The sequence below is a fragment of the Lampetra planeri genome, chromosome 57 (genome assembly GCF_965212315.1).
Source record: "Lampetra planeri chromosome 57, kcLamPlan1.2.h2, whole genome shotgun sequence".
Lineage (NCBI taxonomy): Eukaryota > Metazoa > Chordata > Hyperoartia > Petromyzontiformes > Petromyzontidae > Lampetra > Lampetra planeri.
Genome location: NC_136163.1, coordinates 2596394 through 2617386, shown reverse-complemented (window position 1 = coordinate 2617386; position 20993 = coordinate 2596394). Strand labels below are relative to the sequence as shown.

Here is a 20993-nt window from a genome sequence, read left to right as displayed (position 1 = left end):
TTGTGCGCATGTGTTTGTGTGTGTGTTTGTGCGTGTGATTGTGCGTGTGATTGTGTGTGTGATTGCAGGCACCTGGTTCACTGCCTGCAGTCAGATCTCAACAAGTGCATGCCGGCCTTCCTGGAGGATCCGGAGGAGCCCAGCGCCCAGGGCCCCAAGATCGGTAAAACTGCTGCCCCTTTTGCTTCCCTTGCTCTCTGTGCTGCCCCCATCCACCCCATCCCCCTGCTGCTATGTGCTCCCCCTCTCTCTGATCTAAGCTTCCCCGCGTCTTTTTTCCCTGCCGCTGCTGCCCAAAGTGACGCGTTCTTGCCTCCCCCTGCTACTCGCAGATGTCCGCTAGACATCCACGTGTGTGCTTTTGTTTTCAAATTTGTCCGTTACCCCTCTTAATATCGATTTTCTGTAGCAGTTGTCAGAGTAAATGAATGGAGGCATTGCGGCACCGGTTGACCTGCTGTGCCATGTTTTTTTTTTATTTTCCCTTCTGTGGCCACCAGATGGGAGTAGCAGCAGACAGCACGTCCTCTGTGTGTGTGTAGAGAGCGGTGGTGCAGCGGTTAGCTGCGGTTAGCTGCACCACCGCCATTGACGATTATCTGAACCGGCCCTCGGCCCTCCCCTAGGTCGACTCAGCCTCAAACGAGTACTTGGTGCGGTGTGCAAAAACATCGCCACTGGGGAGACAAAGGCGGTCGGATGTGGTGCTGGCCAACCCACCCCCTCGTGTGCCGTGCCGGCCCTCATAGGTGTTACTCGCTAACAGCACTTGCCTCAACAGTCGGTTAAGGTTATACGGGGGGGGGGGGATCTTTGTCTTTTTGGCCAGCAAACAAAACCTGCCCTGAAGTTAAACCTGGACCGGCCGGGGGGGGGGGGGGCATGATTGCTTTCCGAGATTAGAGGCTGCCGTCTGTGAAACGGTGATTTTCCTTCTTAATAATAAAAATCATAATCTTATTAAGTTCAACTTGTAATGCACGCCGTGCTTGATCCCTCTCATACTCTTAGGTTTTTTTCGGTAAAGTCACGTAGGTAAAAAAGAATCAAATCAAAAAATAATAAATCACGACGTTTCGGAGGCAACACGAGTGTCCGTCTTCAGGTGGCACGTCACAGCTAGATTTACTGTATCAAGTGAATCGGTAAATCTAGCTGTGACGGTCCCACCTGATGTATTATTATTTGATTTGATTATTTTTTACCTACGTGACTTTACCGGAAGCAACCTAAGAGGATGAATCCCTGCAGTCACGAAAGCTTCAAATCTAGAATTGATCCCTCGCCCCTCGTGGAGAGACGGTGAGCACGAGAGAGAGAGAGAGAGCGAGAGAGGGAACCACTTGGAGGTGTGAGGAGGAGCCAAGGACATGGAGGGGAAGGCAGTGGCCAGCAGAGGTCGCAACCGGGTACCCGATACCCGGCTACCCGTACCCTACCCGATACCCGGCTACCCGTACCCTCCTCATCCTCTCATTCCTCCTCATTCTCCCTCGCCCTCCCTCCCCCTCCCAGACGACGTGCTGCAGACGCTGAGCGGCGCCATGTCCCTGCTGCGCCGGTGCCGCGTGAACGCGGCGCTCACCATCCAGCTCTTCTCGCAGCTCTTCCACTTTGTCAACATGTGGCTCTTCAACGAGCTGGCGCGGGGCGCCGCGGCTCGCCAGCCCCTCTGCTCCTACTACTGGGGGGTGGCGCTGCACGAGCGCCTGCACGCCGTCGAGGGCTGGGCAGAGCGCCAGGGGCTCGAGCTCGCCGCCGACTGCCACCTCAGCAGGATCATGCAGGTGTGGGTGTGGTGTGTGTGTGTGGTGTGTGTGGTGTGATGTGTGTGTGGTGTGATATGTGTGGTGTGTGTGATGTGTGGTGTGTGTGGTGTGTGTGTGGTGTGTGTGGTGTGGTGTGTGGTGTGGTGTGTGTGGTGGTGTGGTGTGGTGTGTGTGGTGTGTGTGTATGTGGTGTGGTGTGTGTGGTGTTTGTGTGGTGTGTGTTGAATCCTCTTGTTGTTGTTGCACTTCTCACCGTGCGGTTTGCATCCCAGGCCACGACCCTGCTCACGATGGACAAGTACGCGCCCAAGGACGTGCCAGAGATCAGCAGCACTTGCTTCAAGCTCAATTCGCTGCAGCTGCGCGCGCTGCTGGAGGGATACCAGGGCGCCACGGGGGAGCCCAGCATCCCTCGCGTACGGAGGGGGGGGCACGTGCACGGGAGACACGCACACGGGGGACACGCACGGTGGAGAGGGGGAGCGGTGGCGGACACGCTGGCTGTCGTAGGGGATAGACCGGGTGACGCGGGGATAGACCGGGTGACGCGGGGAGACAACATTAGACGTGAGTGGAGCTGGCGATCCACCCAACTCGTGTGCCCCAGTCCCGGCGTTTATCGTCGCTACTCGAAAACGGCACTTGCCCCGACATTCTGTTGAAGCTGCACGGGTGGGTCTGTGGTCTTCGCAGGAACTGATCGACAGCGTGGTTGCCGTGGCCACCAGCACTGCTGACGAGCTGGCGCACAGCGATATGCGCGAGGTGCGTCTGGAGGAGGACCCGGACCTGCAGCTGCCCTTCCTGCTGCCCGAGGACGGCTACTCGTGCGACATCGTCAAGGGGGTGCCACACGGACTCGCCGAGTTCCTCGCGCCGCTCTGCCAGAGAGGTACGGGGGAGGGCGGGAGGGAGAGAGATGGAGAGAGATGGATGGAGTGAGCAGTGGAGAGATGCAGAGCGAGTGTGAGAGAGAGAGACGGAGCGAGGGAGTAAGCGGGGTGCCACACAGACTCGCCGCGTTCCTCGCTCCGCTCTGGCCCAGAGGTACGGGGGAGAGGGAGGGAGAGATGAAGGGGGAGAGATACAGAGAATGTTTGTGTGTGTGTGTGTGTAAGAGAGAAAGAGACTGAGTGAATGCCCCGGTTCCACATGGAATAATAATAATGCAATTCATAACGCGCGCAAATTTGCGGACGTAACGGCCGCAACTCAGAGGCGCGGAGCCAAGCTCAGAGTCGCTCGAAAGCACGTGGCTGTAGAGGTGAGTTTTTAAGTCTCTCTTGAAGGAGGCGATTGAGGTGATGCTGCGAACGTGCAGAGGGATGATGGCGTTCCAGACTGTTGGGGCTGCCACCGAGAAGCGGCGCATAGACACGGTGACCATCCTAGATCTTGGTATCAAGAGGAGGTTGTGAGTCGCGCTGCGCAGGCATCTGCCGTGTGCGGAGCTGCAAGTTGTCAATAATGAAGAAAGGTACGGCGGACAGGCATTTCTCGCTCCGCTCTGCCAGAGAGAGCGAGGGAGAGACGCAGAGGAGATTGTGGGTAGCGCGACACCGACTTGCATAGTTCCTCCTCTGTGTTAGAGAGCTATGGGGGCTAGAGAGGGAGAGACAGAGAGACAGTGAATGAGAGAAACAGCGAATGAGAGAGGGGGGTCCCACTCGGGCTCCCAGAGTTCCTCACCCCTCTGTTACAGGGCGGTACGGGTGGTGGGTGTTTGTATCCATAAGGTGTGAAGAGTGGTGGCCCAGTGATTAGCACACTACGATCCGTACCCCGGTGACCTGTGTCCGATAATTAATTAGAATTACACCATTGGAACCTCATTTGCCAGTAAAAAAAAACTTCAAGGACAGTGCACATTATCAGAGTTATGTTTTTTGTTTGCATTATGACCGCAGCTTTGTGGTCTATGTAAACATGACTCCTTGTAAAAAAGGTGTCAGTTTTGTTGCCAGATAGAAGGGTAAAAAATCAATTATCATAATTAGAATTAACTCGCCTTTTGCCCGTCCAAGGACGGGTGTATTGCAATAAATCTGAAACTTACAAGCGAAGAGCAGCCCGCGACGTGATATATTCATTGCATCAATTCGTGTGCAACTTGTAAGGGCGCGGTGACACAGACCTATTTCATTTGAAGGTTATAATCCCTTGTTCATCGTGACGTCCTTTTTACTTCGATGTCTCAACAGCGTCACGGAGACCCGCGTGACGTGAGGGTTCTGCCTTTGTAGTGAGGGCTGTGAGTTGACGACGAGGAGGGGGGAGGAGGCGCCTCGCCCCCCCCCCCGTGTGGAGTGACGTCAGCCGCTAATTATTATGAATGAGAGGGGCGTGTCCATTTGGAGGACGTCACCTGCTCATGAATATTAATGAGGGGGAGGCTGCTACATGTGGAGTGACGTCACCTGCTCATGAATATTAATGAGGGGGGCTGGTCGCCGTCGAGTGACGTCACGAGCGTTGCACACTGACATTCTTAATAAGTAATCATAATGGGGGGGCGGGGGGTGTCCATTTGCAGGACGTCACCTGCTCATGAATATTAATGAGGGGGGCTGGTCGACGTGGAGTGACGTCACGAGCGTTAAGGACACACATTCTTGGGTGATTATAGTCGGTATTGATATCAGAAATGGTTCCGAGCCTCCCCTAGGCCGACTCGGCCTTAAACGAGCACCTGGTGCGGTGTGTAAACGTCGGCACTCGGGAGAGACAAAGGCGGCTGTGAGTGGTGCTGGCCACCCTCCACCCCCGACTGGCACTCGCTAACAACACTGCAGTGGCCAGGAGATGTTAAATACCTCGCCTGGTACGCAGGAGGTCTTCGGTTTGATCCCGACCCTGACGCCTGCTACTGTATATTTGGAGTTTGCGTCTCTCTCTCATCATCATCACGGTGGCTAGGAGATGTTAACTACCTCGCCTGGTGTACAGGACGTCGTGGGTGCGATCCCGACCCTGACGCCTGCTGCTGTATATTTGGAGTTTGCGTGTCTCTCTCTCTCATCATCATCATCACGGTGGCTAGGAGATGTTAACTACCTTGACCTGGTATACAGGAGGTCGTGGGTTCGATCCCGACCCTGACGGGTTTTATCCAATCCGCATTTAGAATCGACAACACGCGGTTGAGAGTAATTGGCTGCTGCGATACATTTTCACGCGACGACGATGAGCCACTTCGCTGAGCCATCATTTGTGGTTGACCAGGTCGCTTATGAAAGAGATCTAATAGCTCAGTGGGGCCCATACCTGGTAAAATTCTATTTTTAATAAAGAAGACAATCTTTCCCCAACAGTCTTGTGTGTCTACGCTACGTCGATGTTTACACCCCGCACCAGGCGCTCGTTTAAGGGAGGCACGGAACCTCCCGATTGGCATGGTTGGCTACGTACGGTGCGAAAGACGTTCAACATACATACATACATGGGGGACCTTTACCTTTGTGTGTGTGTGTGTGTGTGCAGGTCTGTGTCGTCTGGTGCCCCTTCCACGCTCACCGGGAGTGTGGACCGTGTTCTTTGAGGGTCACGACAACGACAGTGGCCCCCTCCTTCCCACTGACACGGTGCTTGCACGCTGACGCACGCATACTGACACACGCTGATACACGCTGACACGCACGCACACTGACGCACGCACGCTGATACGTGCACGCTGATATGTGCACGCTGACACACAAACAATGATAACCCGTATAGCCTCAACAGACCGTTGGGGCAAGTCCTGTTAGCGAGTAGCACCTATGAAGGCCGGCACGGCAAACAAGGAGTTGTTGGCCAGCACCACGCCCGGCCGCCATTGTCTCCCGAGTGGCAGTGTATTTACACGCAGCACCAGGTACTCATTTGAGGCTGAGTCGACCTAAGGGAGGCCCAGGACCGGTGACACACTCTTGACACCAGTACCAATACCCGCCATTCCCTGCTGAGTGACGGTGACGTCAACCACGTCGCCTGTGCCAGGCCAGGTGCATGCTTTTTGAGGCCACGTGAAGTGTCGTCGCAGGCTCGCTGCTCACAAAGAGGTCACGGGGCAGACCCCGCAGGTGCCGTGGGTTGACTGTATGAGATGACTGGCAGATGCCCCCCCCCCCTACACTGTGCCAACTCACTGACATACACAAAGACAAAGATCCCCCGTATAGCCTTAACAGACTGTAGGGGCAAGTGCTGTTAGCGAGCACCTATGAAGTCCGGAACGGTACACGAGGGGGTGGGTGGCCAGCACCACGCCCGACCGCCTTTGTCTCCCTAGCGGCGATTTTTACACACCGCACCAGGTACTCATTTGAGGCTGAGTCGACCTACAGGAGGCCCAGTGCCGGTTCAAATAATCGTCACCGGTGTTGGCCGCGAGCGGGAATCGAACTCGGCTCGCTGGGTTCATAGCGCAGTGCGCTAACCACTACACTACCTTTCGATTTAAAGCTTTCGTGACTGCAGGGATTCATCTTCTTGGTTCTTTCGGTAAAGTCACGTAGAAGGGAAAAACACTACACTACCGCTCCCCACACACACTGACATACGCTGACACACGGTGCTGTTGCGTTTGTGCGGTTGTGGTGACGCGCAGGGCTCGCTGCAACACCAGGTGCCCAAGGTGCTCACCGTCACGCTCAAGAAGCAGCACGGCTTGGGCCTCAGCATCGTCGCCGCCAAGGTAAACGCCTCGCCCTGGTTACCACGGCGACCTGGTAACCAGGTAACGTAGACTCCATGCAACTGCACATCCTGGCGAGCCCACGGCAACACGGTTGGCTTTCGTACGGCACGAAGGAACTTCAACGTGTACCTACTTACCTACCGGGTATCTCTGCTTTTGCCGCGATTGTTGGGAGAGTTATTGGTTGGCAGCGTGGTGGTAACTCCCGCGCCTCACAGCAAGAAGCCGCTGGCTTCGATTCCCGACTCGTTCCTGAAGAACACCGCGTTTTGGAAAAATCGCGTTGTCGTAAGTGATATGTCATGTTTGGCGAAGCAGGGTGCACGGTAACACACCGCGTGAGATGCGTACGCAGGCCGAACAAAGACGGAGGGCGCGTGTGTTCCATCTAGAAGAATCCAGCAGCATGCCGCCTTGTGAGACGCTACGCCGATGCAGCCGTGCGACGTAGTTTCGTTTGCTCGATCGCGTTGTACATCCAAATCGCGGCCGCGTTATAATAAATGCGTTTCCTCGTACATTCGTCGCGTTGTCGGAGAGCAGGCAGTATCTTCTCTCTCTTTCTCTCCCGCTTGTTCTGCACGGGGTTCAAGTTCAAGTTTATTTATTAGGTGTAGCCCTGTGAGCCATTCGGCTCTTGAATCGGGTGCAACTGCAACAAACAAAAAACTAAAACATGAACAAGAAAACATCTTAATGTGAATATGTGACTAAATGCAAACAGAAAATCCAAGACAAGACAGCAAAATATTGCAGAAAAAATCACCGTACACCAACGCTGTGTGCAAAAATCCCAGTGGGATGCAAGTCGAACAACAACAACAACAACCACAAGACAACTTAGATTAAGGCCATCAGTCTAACTCTGTACCACAACAAACAAACATGGCTAAAACCAATACACTTTTCGAAATCACCAAAATAAAAAAATAAAAACATGAAAGCCATTGGCCCAAAATATCCCGGTGATGAAAAGTGTACCTCCGAAATTAGGGGCCGTCCATGAATGACGTCACGCACCTGGGGGGGGTCAGACATTTGTGACGATGTGTGACGAGGGAGGGGGGGGGGTTTGAGAAATGTGACGTCACATCAAAATGCGCAACTTTAAATAAATATAGACATCACATTCTACATAATTAAAGACTTTTTTATAAATGTTTTCTCCTACAACATCAGAGTGCAGCGCCACATTAAATACGCACTACAATGACAATAGTTTAAAGCGATTTGAAGCATTTTTTTTGGGGGGGGGGGGGGGCAGAGCTTTGTGACGTCATATTTGAGGGGGGGTCTGACTTTTTGTGATGCCGTGTGACGAGGCGGGGGGGGTCAAAAATCGTCCAAAATCGCGTGACGTCATTTATGGACAGCCCCTTATTGAACTTGCGGATGGGCGTGTAAGAAACGTCACGGTCCGAAGCCACCGGTTGCCATATTTCACCGAAAAACACCCAACTGGTGACGCAACTGGTGATGCAACTGGTGACGCAATGAGTGACGCGACAGCGCAACGCCCCGGCTCTTTGTGATCATCGAGCCAATTTCAAAACGAGCCACCTGAGCCCCACATCACTCTGCGATGGACGATTGCTATAAATTGCCGCATTACGAGAGTGATTAGCGCTGTTTGGCTGGGTGTGGTGGTGGTGGTGGCGGCGGCGGCGGTGTTGTTGGTATTGGCGGTGATATGTGTCTGGGTGCTGCGGGTGGCTAGGAGATGTTAACTACCTCGCCTGGTATGCAGGAGGTCGTGGGTTCGATCCCGACCCTGACGCCTGCTGCTGTATATTTGAAGATTGCGTGTCTCTCTCTCTCTCTCTCATCATCATCATCATCACGGTGGCTAGGAGATGTTAACTACCTCGCCTGGTATACAGGAGGTCATGGTTTCGATCCCGACCCTGACGCCTGCTGCTGTATAAATTGAGTTTGCGTGTCTTTCATCATCATCACGGTGGCCAGGAGATGTTAACTACCTCGCCTGGTATACAGGAGGTCGTGGGTTCGATCCCGACCCTGACGCCTGCTGCTGTATATTTGAAGATTGCGTGTCTCTCTCTCTCTCTCTTCCTGTGGTCGCGTGGATTTGTCGCTGTGTCCTCCAGTTTTTCCCATCATTTAGAATCGACGTGCGTTCCGAGTACTTGGTTCCTGCTATAAGTTTCCACACGATGAGAAGCCACTTAGTTGAGTTTTCCTTCGTGATCGCCAGGTCGCTTCTGACACAAGAGCAACATAGCTCAGTAAGTCTTACCTGGTAGAATAAAAATAAGTAATATTTGTAAAAAACTTTTTTTATAACACGCTTTTATGAAATGTACTAGTGATGAAGAACTCCACGACTCCAGGAAGTGGCCCCGAAGCTTGCCATAACGTAAGGGACCGTGGGCAATTACAGCCAACGTCAGTTGAGCGTGGACAATTAGACCCAAGCCAAAACATAACATATAAAAAAGAATGTTTGAAAATATATTTATTCATATTAATGATAGAATATAGTATTGTCATCAGTATGACAAAAGTATACCAAGTTTGCAGTCGATACCACATTGGGAAGTGGGTTAAAATTGAGTTACAAGATTTGAGGATACAACAACAGACAGACAGAGCGAGTTAAATGAAAGCGTGTAAAATAGGTTAGTTTAAGTTTAACTTTCCAGTTGAAACAACGGTCACACTTTTCTTAAATCTCCACCACCACCTCCTCTGTCCTCCCAACAGCGTCAATAAGTTCACCACAGTTAGTCGGAGATCAGAATCAGAATATTTATTCATACTGCAGGAGTAAATCCGATGAGCTATGAAGCACTTTTTCACAGGTGTCCAGCAGGGGCACGGGGTAGGAATGTTACAACAACAAACAGTGCAAACACACGATAGGAGTGCTAGGAAATCACTTGAAAAAATAAATATATAAATACAACTAAACTTTGTTTATCTCAGCAGGTACCCCCCCCCCCCCCCAGCGATTAGCTTCTTTTGCAGAAGCCACGAATGATAGCTCAACGAAGCAACCTCTTTCGACGCGTCCGCTCCGCGTGGATCAGCAGCTATCGCGACCATGACGGCGTTGGTGGGGGGAGGCGGTGGGGAGTTGGGGGGGGTGACTGAGGGGGTGGAGGAGAGAGAGGGCTTCATCCAGCAGTTGATTGGCAAAAGTGCTGGAATCTTCTGTGCAGTCGGAGAGTAACGCAACAACATAACGAATGAATTGATGGCACATGGGCAGTGTCACCAAATTAGGCCGCTTGGCAATCAAAACTGTCGCAATCGTCTTAATAATACCCATGGGGATGTCGCTCTGAGGGTAATCGTCCATCGGTTTAAAAGTGTACGGCCTATTAGTGAAATAACGTGACGGTTCGGCACTTACACCAGGCTCTGTGCAGTCGCCATCCCAGCCTGGATGGAATATAAATTTAAGGGTGGCACGGTGCTGAGATGTTAACTACCTCGCCTGGTAAACAGGAGGTCGTGGGTTTGATCCGGACCCTGACACCCGCTGTATATTTGGAGTTTTTGTGCATGTCTCTCTCTCCGTGGTTGTGATGATTTTTTCTCCCCAATCCCTCTGATTTTTCCCTCCACATTTAGAATCAACATCACGTGTTTAGAATTGTTGGCTGCTATTATAAATGTCCACGTGATGATAAGCAAACTTCGTTGAGCTATCATTTGTGATAGCCAGGTCGCGTCTAAAAAGAGTTACATAGCTCAGGAGGGCCTTAGCTCGCAAAATGAAAAATAGTTTAAATAGTTTAGTTTAGGCGCCTTGGTATTTCATCAGCACTTCTCCAGATCATCAAGAAAGGCGGCGGACCTCGAATGATTTCTCTCTGAATTACAGTCCTAATGTGGTTTAACCTACTAAGCCCAGGGGGATTGAAAACCCACTTCATGATTATACTAATGGAAGAGGGCCCAAATGAAAACGTAAAAAGCGACGCGATTCTTCTTTGTGCTGTGTTTTCTTTTTTAACAAAGCCTCCTGCCCGTGACCGGTTTCGGATGTCGGTCGCCATTGACGCCAGCCCACAGGGCCTGGAATGAAATTCACTTCTCCGGTTTCATAGCACAGTGCGCGCACGCTCGCTCGCTTTTACCCCACTTTGCGCCAGAGTATCAACCCCACGGTCCACCCCTAAACCGCCATCCACTGACCACACAAACCGCAAACCCCGATGACGCTTGGAGAGCTGAACGGAGTTGAAAGAAACACCGGTTGTGAAAGGCTCGACGCAGAAGATCCCCTGGGGTTTGATCTTCCACGAAGCTGCTAGTCCACCCCACTGCGCAAACCACGGCAGCAGCAGACGACGCAGATACCCGGCGTCACAAATGGGCGACCGTGGGTCGTCGTCCAGAACAGCACCGCAGTACGACGACTCGTAACGACACAGCGCCGCCACCACATCGACAAATACGAAGGAGACGTCACGGCGATGCAACTGCTCCGCTGACTCCTGACACGGCTGTCTGCGCTTGAGCACCTGAATGTGGAATTGTAGTCGTTGCTCTGCAATCTACATCAGCAGCCGTACGGAAGAGGAGGAGGAGAGTTGGAGGAGAGGTCGTGGCGCAGCCTCTGCAATCGCTCGCTCGTGCCGCTACTGCCAGAGAATGTTTTCCGCGGGAGGAGAGAGCCCCTCTAGAGAGAGGATATTTACTCGACAACTATTGTTAAATCCTTTATATTAAGTTCACTTGCTTGCTTGCTTAGGACCGTGCAAATCTTTCGGTCGTTTTTTAACCCAACTTCCCGTGATCCTATCGAGCTGACATTTTTCACACAGACTCGTTGTGCGTGACAATTAATGTTCGTGGAAAAAAATTCCAAAATTTTACACTTTTTAGGACGAAAAAATTATATTTAATTACCAATTGCTTAATGGTGGCAGGCAATCATCTGACCCATAGGTGGCAGCCATCTCAAGCCAGAGGACGAGAGGACTCTAGCCGCCACGCATATAAAGGATTTATAGTGAAAAACTTAGTTTTTACGGGTTATACTTGTTATTTGGCGGCCTCGTGGTGATACAAACACCCCCCCCCCCCCCAACGGTGGAGATGGAGTGGCGATGAGATCGGATTGCGCGTCGCCAGCGAGGATGGGGTCTTGTCGCTTTGCAAGATCCCGAGCGATGGTGGCTTGGAGAGGCCTCCATTTATAGACCTTGGCCAGTATCGATTCTTAAAGCTAAAGTCCGTCTAGTTAAATTCAAACTGAACTTTGTTTTATTTTACAAAGTGACACGGCTATCACAAATGATAGTTCAAGGAAAGTGGCTTATCGTCTGGAAATTTATAGCAGCAAAATAATCCAAACGCCGTGATGTCGATTCTAAATGTGGAGGGGAAAACCAGAGGACCCGGAGGAAAATCCACGCGACCACGGGGAGAGAGAGAGACACGCAAACTCCAAATCTCGAACAGGCGTCATGGTTGGGATTGAACCCATGACCTCCTGCATACCAGGCGGGGGAGTTAACATCATCTTCCTCTACTGGCAGACGTCTTCCAGCGCGTTTTGGCGGTGGATTTACGCCAAAATTTGTAACTAACAAAAACTTAAATTAATTGTGAAAGTTCACTTTCCGTTCGCCACCGCACGTGCTCGCACCGTGGAGTTCGTGTGAAAGTCTCAACAGTAACACGGCGTTCCTCTGTGTACTGTTGTCATTCGCTGTTGGCTTGCGGATGGATGATGGGAAGGGCGGTGATAGTGCCCACGATTGATCTCATCTCTTTCAAGCGCAAGTAACGGGGGTAGGGAGGGCCCCCGTCCCCTTTGACGCCGCCGCGTGCGTTCGCTGAAAAGAGGCACGAGTTTATCGTGGGCGTCGTTTTGTGTTTGGTTTACTAAACACTACACTGCTATACAGTAAACTATACACTGCACTACTATACACTCCACTATGCACTACACTATACTATACTACACTACTATGCACTGCACTATGCACTACACTACTCTATACTACACTACTATACACTGCACTATGCACTACACTACTCTATACTACACTACTATACACTACACTATGCACTACACTACTCTATACTACACTATGCACTACACTACTATACACTACACTATGCACTACACTACTATACACTACACTATACACTACACTATACACTACTCTATACTACACTATTATACACCACTACTATACACTACACTATACTCTTACTCTATACTACTATACACTACACTACTATACACTACACTATACACTACACTACTATACACTACACTATACACTACACTATACACTACACTATACACTACACTACTATACACTACACTATACACTACACTATACACTACACTATGCACTACACTATGCACTACACTATACTACACTACTATACACTACACTATACTCTTACTCTATACTACTATACACTACACTACTATACACTACACTATACACTACACTATGCACTACACTATACACTACACTATACACTACACTATACACTACACTATACACTACACTATGCACTACACTATGCACTACACTATGCACTACACTATACACTACACTATACTACTCTATACTACTATACACTACACTATACACTACTATACACTACACTATGCACTACACTATACTACACTACTATACACTACACTATACTCTTTGGTTCTTTCGGTAAAGTCGCGTAGGTAGAAACAAATAATAGATGACGACGTTTCGATCGCAACACAAGGCGGTCGCTCTCAGGCGGAAAAAAATAATAATAATCCAGCAGTGGAACTGCTGAACCGTTCGGCAGCTTAACCACACGCACTTGCGTTGAGCATGCAAACACAAAGCATGCTCTGGTTACCTAGTGGCATTGTCTTTGTGCTTTCGTGACTGCAGGGATTCATCTTCTTGGTTCTTTCGGTAAAGTCACGTAGAAGGGAAGTAATAAAATAATAAAAATAAAACATAATACAATAATTCTCACGACGTTTCGGCCACAACGCAAGCAGCCGTCCTCAGGTGAAGACCAGGTCTGTCGCTCCAAGCGTGGTGTTGTTTCATTCAGACGCTGTCTCCCCGACAGACCTGGTCTTCACCTGAGGACGGCTGCTTGCGTTGTGGCCGAAACGTCGTGAGAATTATTGTATTATGTTTTATTTTTATTATTTTATTACTTCCCTTCTACGTGACTTTACCGAAAGAACCAAGAAGATGTCTTTGTGCTGTTTGCCTGATGGCGTTCTTTGGTCTGACACTGGTGGTGAGACTAGGCCCTAAAGAGAAGGCTGCTGCTGCTGCTGCCTCTGGGGTAGATAAATCAGTTTCTCAAAGGCAATGCCCACAGATTACACTGGTCAACACACTTTTTCTGGCATAAGGTATTCCAACGGGTTTAAGGTAATTTTGGGGTGCTGGTTCCAAATCTGGCATCAGTTTTTGTCTATCACGTCAGGTTTTTGAGATATCAAATATTGCATTTTCAATAAAAACTGCAGAAGAAAAATATTCAATAAATGTGGATATCTACATACAATGATATTATAAACGCACTATCCTAAAAATACAGCACCATATTCTAACACTAAAGCAGTCGCTGACTCGCAACAACTTGCAATCATAAGTGACAGAGTTAATTTCGGGTAAAATCAATGAAAATGGGGTATGCCGATAGCATAAAAATGAGATGCGATAGAGCAAATCTGAGATCAGATTTGGAATCAGCACCCTGAAATTAGTCTAAAACAGCTGCAAAAGTCCAGGCCAGAAATTTGTTTTTTTGTTAACCAGTGTTATCAGAGGCACGTTCGTTTGCATGTTCACCGCAAGTACTGTGAGCGGTGAATGCAGTGCTTGATTCCTAGTGAGAGGTTTCCGTTTGGTGTTTGAGCATCTGAACAACCTCCTGTTTCATTGACAGGAAGTGTAAAACCTACGGTACGGTGCGAAAGAAGTTCAACATGCAGACGCACAGAACAGATCCTACAACACCATTGGAACCTCCTTTGCCAATAGCAAAATATGATAATTGTTTTTTCCCCCTTTTTTCTGGCAAAACTGAAACCTTTTTTTTTCGATTTAAAGCTTTCGTGACTGCAGGGATTCATCTTCTTGGTTCTTTCGGTAAAGTCACGTAGAAGGGAAGTAATAAAATAATATGTTTTATTTTTATTATTTTATTACTTCCCTTCTACGTGACTTTACCGAAAGAACCAAGAAGATGAAACCTTTTTACAAGGATTAATGTCTGCATTAACCACAATACTTGCAGCCAAAATGTAAACAAAAAACACACACTGATAATAAATGCATTGCCCTTGAAACTGATTGGTCCACACCAGAGACGGCTTTCTTTTGAGCCTCGTCTCAATTGGTGCTAGACCAGGGGACGCCAAAAGGCGCACAGCTCAAAGACAATGCTGCACTATCAAAGTAATGAGGGCTCTGGGTGAGCATCTACATCATTAGACCTCCTTTGCCAGTACCAACATATAATAATAGGGTTTTTCCCCTTTTTTCTGGCAACAAAACTGAAACCTTTTTACAAGGATTAATGTCTGCATTAACCACAATACTTGCGGTCAAAATGCAAACAAAAAACACACACTGATAATAAATGCATTGCCCTTGAAACTGATTGGTCCACACCAGAGACGGCTTTCTTTTGAGCCTCGTCTCAATTGGTGCTAGACCAGAGGACGCCAAAAGGCGCACAGCTCAAAGACAATGCTGCACTATCACAGTAATGAGGGCTCGGGGTGAGCATCTACATCATTAGACCTCCTTTGCCAGTACCAAAACTTACACTGGTCAACAAAAAAAACTATTTTTGCTGGCCTGGACTTTTTCAGTAGTTTTAGACTAATTTCAGGGTGCTGATTCCAAATCTGATCTCAGATTTGCTCTATCACATCATTTTTATGCTATCGGCATACCCCGTTTTCATTGATTTTACCCGAAATTAACTCTGTCACTTATGATTGCAAGTTGTTGCGAGTCAGTGACTGCTTTAGTGTTAAAATATGGTGCTGTATTTTTAGGATAGTGTGTTTATAATATAATTTTATGTAGATATCCACATTTATTTAATATTTTTCTTCTGCAGTTTTTATTGAAAATGCAATATTTGATATCTCAAAAACCTGATGTGATAGACAAAAACTGATGCCAGATTTGGAATGAGCACCCCAAAATTACCTTATAACCCGTTGGAATACCTTATGCCAGAAAAAGTGTGTTGACCAGTGTTATTCTTGTTATTCTAGCTGCGTTAACAAAGTAATGTTGACGTTCCGGTCATATGGATACTTTAGTATGCGTGGTATCCAGAGAGAGATGTGGATGCGTGCTGTCACCATGGTGGGCCTGGGGGCATTCCGTGTCAACCCATACGGTTTACCCTGCTCTCTTGTGCAGGGAAATTGAGTTTGTGTTTCTCCCTTGTGATGGGACTTTGTAGGATGAACGTTGAGATGTATAAGGGGACACGGGGTGACCCATAAGGTTCTAAATTGGTCTGTAATAAGGGTAGGCTCTGATAAGGGGTTGACAGGAATGTATTATTGTGGTATCATGTAGCGTATAGCAGTGTAGCGTAGAGTAGAATACCTGTCAACCCATTCGGTTTACCCGCATTCTTGTACAGGGAAATTGCGTTTTCAGATCCATCCATCGTACAGCCGTTGCAATACGGGCGAAAAAGAACACATTTTGGATGAACGTTGAGATTTATAAGAGGGCACAGGGTGATCAATAAGGTTCTGAATTGGTCTGTAATAAGGGAGGCACGTGGTGCAGGCTGGGTGGTCCGGTGGAAATGTTTGCATCGGCAGAGTGGTCCGCAGGGCCAAAAACAAGTTTTAGAAACACTGCCCCCTAAACAGATGAGATGAAAACATAATATAATCGAGGACACTTTAGGAAATGGAGCCTTCTTGCGGGATCCCTCCTCCTCCGCCACCTGCCACCTCGCTCACCCACTCCTCACCACTACGCACTCACTCGCTCACCCACAGCTCATTCGCCCACTCCTCACCACTACGCACTCACTCGCTCACCCACAGCTCACTCGCCCTCTCCTCACCACTACGCACTCACTCGCTCACCCACAGCTCACTCGCCCACTCCTCACCACTACGCACTCACTCGCTCACCCATAGCTCACTCACCCACTCCTCACCACTACGCACTCACTCGCTCACCCACAGCTCACTCGCCCTCTCCTCACCACTACGCACTCGCTCGCTCACCCACAGCTCACTCACCCACTCCTCACCACTACGCACTCACTCGCTCACCCACAGCTCACTCACCCTCTCCTCACCACTACTCACTCGCTCACCCACAGCTCACTCGCCCTCTCCTCACCACTACGCACTCACTCGCTCACCCATAGCTCACTCACCCACTCCTCACCACTACGCACTCACTCGCTCACCCACAGCTCACTCGCCCTCTCCTCACCACTACGCACTCTCTCGCTCACCCACAGCTCACTCACCCACTCCTCACCACTACGCACTCACTCGCTCACCCACAGCTCACTCGCCCTCTCCTCACCACTACGCACTCGCTCGCTCACCCACAGCTCACTCACCCACTCCTCACCACTACGCACTCGCTCGCTCACCCACAGCTCTAAACTAAACCTTTTATTTTATTTTACGAGGTAATACCCCCACGAAGATCCGTAGTTCTTTTTCAGAAGCGACTTGGCTATCGCAATTGATAACTCAACGAAGTGGCCTATCATCGTCGTCGTCATCACCTTGACATTGATATCAGCAGTTAAATACTCTAAACACGTGGCGTTGATTCTAACTGTGGAGGGAATCAGTGGATGACCCTGAGAAAGATCCACGCCACCACGGGGAGAGAGAACGTGCAATATCCATCAGGCGTCAGGTTCGGGATCGAACTCCCCAACCTCCTGTACACCAGGTGAGGTAGTTAACATCTCCTAGCCACCGTGATGATGATGATGAGAGAGAGAGACACGCAAACGCCAAATATACAGCAGCAGGCGTCAGGGTCGGGATCGAACCCCCGACCTCCTGTATACCACGCGAGGTAGTTAACATCTCCGAGCCACCCTAACGTTGACTTCCCTTCTCCGTTAAGACAAATTCATAACGAGGAAAACCAGTTTGGATCGTGAGCGCCCAGGGTGGCACGCAGTGGTAAGCGTTCTTGCCTCACTGCAAAAATCACCTGGGTTCGATTCCTGACCTGGAGCCCTCCTCCTCTGTTTGGAGTCTCTGGAAGGGTTATCTCTCTCGCTCTCCTCCTCCCCCCCCCCCCCGTGTTCTGCGTGGGTTTTCCGTTTTGCTCTCAGAGCTGACAAAAAAACACACACGTGTACAGTATGAACTGGTATTGGCCACAAAAAAACACTCGAATGTGGAAAGATGCCCTGCAAATCACTCCGTTGGGATGAATAGACAAAGATGCCCCATGTCGTCTTTTACAGACTGTTGGAGCATCTGCTGTCAGTGAGCAGCACCTATGAAGGCCGGCACGGCATACGACGGGGAGTTTGTGGCTATAACCACCAAGCCCGGCCGCCTTTGCCTCCCCAGTGGCGATGTTTTACACACCGCACACCAGGTACTCGTTTGAGGCCGAGTCGACCTAGGGGGGAGGCCCAGGACTGGTTCCGATAATCGTCACCGGTGTTGGCCGTGAGCGGGAATCGAACTCAGGTCTGCCGGGTTCGTAGCGCAGCGCCAAACGTTGCCACGTCACCGTTCCCTCACATACAACTCGCAGCAAAGACAAAGATCCCCCGTATAGCCTTAACAGACTGTTGGGGCGAGTGCTGTTAGCGAGCACCTATGAAGGCCGGAACAGCACACGAGGGGGTGGATGTCCAGCACCACGCCCGGCCGCCTTTGTCTCCCCAGTGGCGATGTTTACACACCGCACCAGGTACTCATTTGAGGCTGAGTCGACACTCCCTCACACACTCTCACACTCTCTCACACTCTCTCACACTTTCTCACACACTAGGGGAGGCCCATGGCCGGTTCAGATAATCGTCACCGCTGTTGGCCTCGAGCGGGAATCGAACCCGGGTCGCCGGGTTCGTAGCGCGGCGTGCAAAGCGCGGCGCTGCCGCTCAACACAACAACTCATAGCGCACAAAGACAAACATCCTCCGGTGTTGGTGACCGCGAGCGAGGATCAACACACGGCAGCGGAATCATCGCCCCCCTCCGCCCGCCCAGTGCGAAAACGTGGCAAGACCCTCCTGAAAGTGAATCTTGAGACTCGCTGCGAGGCTACTACCCTGGGTCTCACCGAATGCATTAAAACGTTAACAACGGTAGCAGTCGTCACAACAACAACAACAATAATGATACGTGTATGTCGCACGCTTGGCAGTTGTTTCGCTTGTTATGTAATTGTTGACAAACCCGCCCGTTAATGGCGGCTTAACCCTGGAGACAATAGAACTTGCGGATCGGAGATGAGAGGCGGGGGGGCGTGGAGGAATTTGAATGACGAATCGTCCTTAAATTATATTTTTCAATGCGAGAGGCGGCGCTTGTCACGCCGACGTCGCCCGAACGTTCGCGTGGTGCGACGGTGGCAGGGGAGGTGAACCAAGCGCTCGCCCGGCTCCTAATCCACGTGGCATTCTTGTGGTCATGCCGAGCCAGCACACGCCCCGGCCTGCCCTATAGTTGGAGCCACACCTCGCTCACCCACAGCTCACCACTACGCTCACCCACCGCTCACCACTACGCTCACCCACCGCTCACCACTACGCTCACCCACAGCTCACCACTACGCTCACCCACAGCTCACCACTACGCTCACCCACAGCTCACCACTATGCTCACCACTACGCTCACCACTACGCTCACCACTACGCTCACCCACAGCTCACCACTACGCTCACCCACCGCTCACCACTACGCTCACCCACAGCTCACCACTACGCTCACCCACAGCTCACCACTACGCTCACCCACAGCTCACCACTACGCTCACCCACAGCTCACCACTACGCACTCACTCACTCGCTCGCCCACTCCTCACCACTACGCACTCGCTCACGCGCTCACCCACAGCTCACCACTACGCACTCACTCGCTCGCCCACTCCTCACCACTACGCACTCGCTCACGCACTCACCCACAGCTCACCACTACGCTCACCCACCGCTCACCACTACGCTCACCCACCGCTCACCACTACGTTCACCCACAGCTCACCACTACGCTCACCCACAGCTCACCACTACGCTCACCCAGCGCTCACCACTACACTCACCCACCGCTCACCACTACGCTCACCCACCGCTCACCACTACGCTCACCCACCGCTCACCACTACGCTCACCCACAGCTCACCACTACGCTCACCCACCGCTCACCACTACGCTCACCCACCGCTCACCACTACGCTCACCCACAGCTCACCGCTACGCTCACCCACAGCTCACCGCTACGCTCACCCACCGCTCACCGCTACGCTCACCCACAACTCACCACTACGCTCACGCTACGCTCACGCTACGCTCACCCGCCGCTCACCGCTACGCTCACCCACAGCTCACCACTACGCTCACCCACAGTTCACCACTACGCTCACCCACTGCTCACCCACTGCTCACCACTACGCTCACCCACCGCTCACCACTACGCTCACCCACAGCTCACCACTACGCTCACCCACAGCTCACCCACCGCTCACCACTACGCTCACCCACAGTTCACCACTACGCTCATCCACAGCTCACCCACCGCTCACCACTACGCTCACCCACCGCTCACCACTACGCTCACCCACAGCTCACCACTACGCTCACCCACAGCTCACCACTACGCACTCACTCACTCGCTCGCCCACTCCTCACCACTACGCACTCACTCACGCGCTCACCCACAGCTTACCACTACGCACTCACTCGCTCGCCCACTCCTCACCACTACGCACTCGCTCACGCACTCACCCACAGCTCACCACTACGCTCACCCACCGCTCACCATTACGCTCACCCACAGCTCACCACTACGCTCACCCACAGCTCACCACTACGCTCACCCACAGCTCACCACTACGCTCACCCACAGCTCACCACTACGCTCACCCACAGCTCACCACTGTGTGAGTGAGTGGGTAGGTGAGTGTGTGAGCGTTACGGTGTGACCTGCAGTGTGGTGAGTGAGTGGGTGAGTGGGCGACTGTGTGAGTGAGTGGGTAGGTGAGTGGGTGAGCGTTACGTTGTGACCTGCAGTGTGGTGAGTGAGTGGGTGAGTGGGCGACTGTGTGAGTGAGTGGGTAGGTGAGTGGGTGAGCGTCACGTTGTGACCTGCAGTGTGGTGAGTGAGTGGGTGAGTGGGAGACTGTGTGAGTGAGTGGGTAGGTGAGTTGGTGAGCGTCACGTTGTGACCTGCAGTGTGGTGAGTGAGTGGGTGAGTGGGCGACTGTGTGAGTGAGTGGGTAGGTGAGTGGGTGAGCGTTACGTTGTGACCTACAGTGTGGCGAGTGAGTGGGTAGGTGAGTGTGTGAGCGTCACGTTGTGACCTGCAGTGTGGTGAGTGAGTGGGTGAGTGGGCAACT

The 20993-nt window shown here is 51.1% G+C and overlaps 1 protein-coding gene across 1 annotated transcript in view; it reads left to right on the top strand.

Moving 5' to 3' along the window:
* Nucleotides 1-20993, top strand: part of LOC144735742 (afadin-like) — a 209275-nt gene that overhangs the window by 110721 nt on the left and 77561 nt on the right. The window contains 6 exon segments of the mRNA XM_078618239.1: nt 69-163; nt 1516-1787; nt 2042-2185; nt 2463-2661; nt 5250-5350; nt 6358-6444. Of these exon segments, the coding sequence (XP_078474365.1) occupies nt 69-163; nt 1516-1787; nt 2042-2185; nt 2463-2661; nt 5250-5350; nt 6358-6444 (898 nt within the window).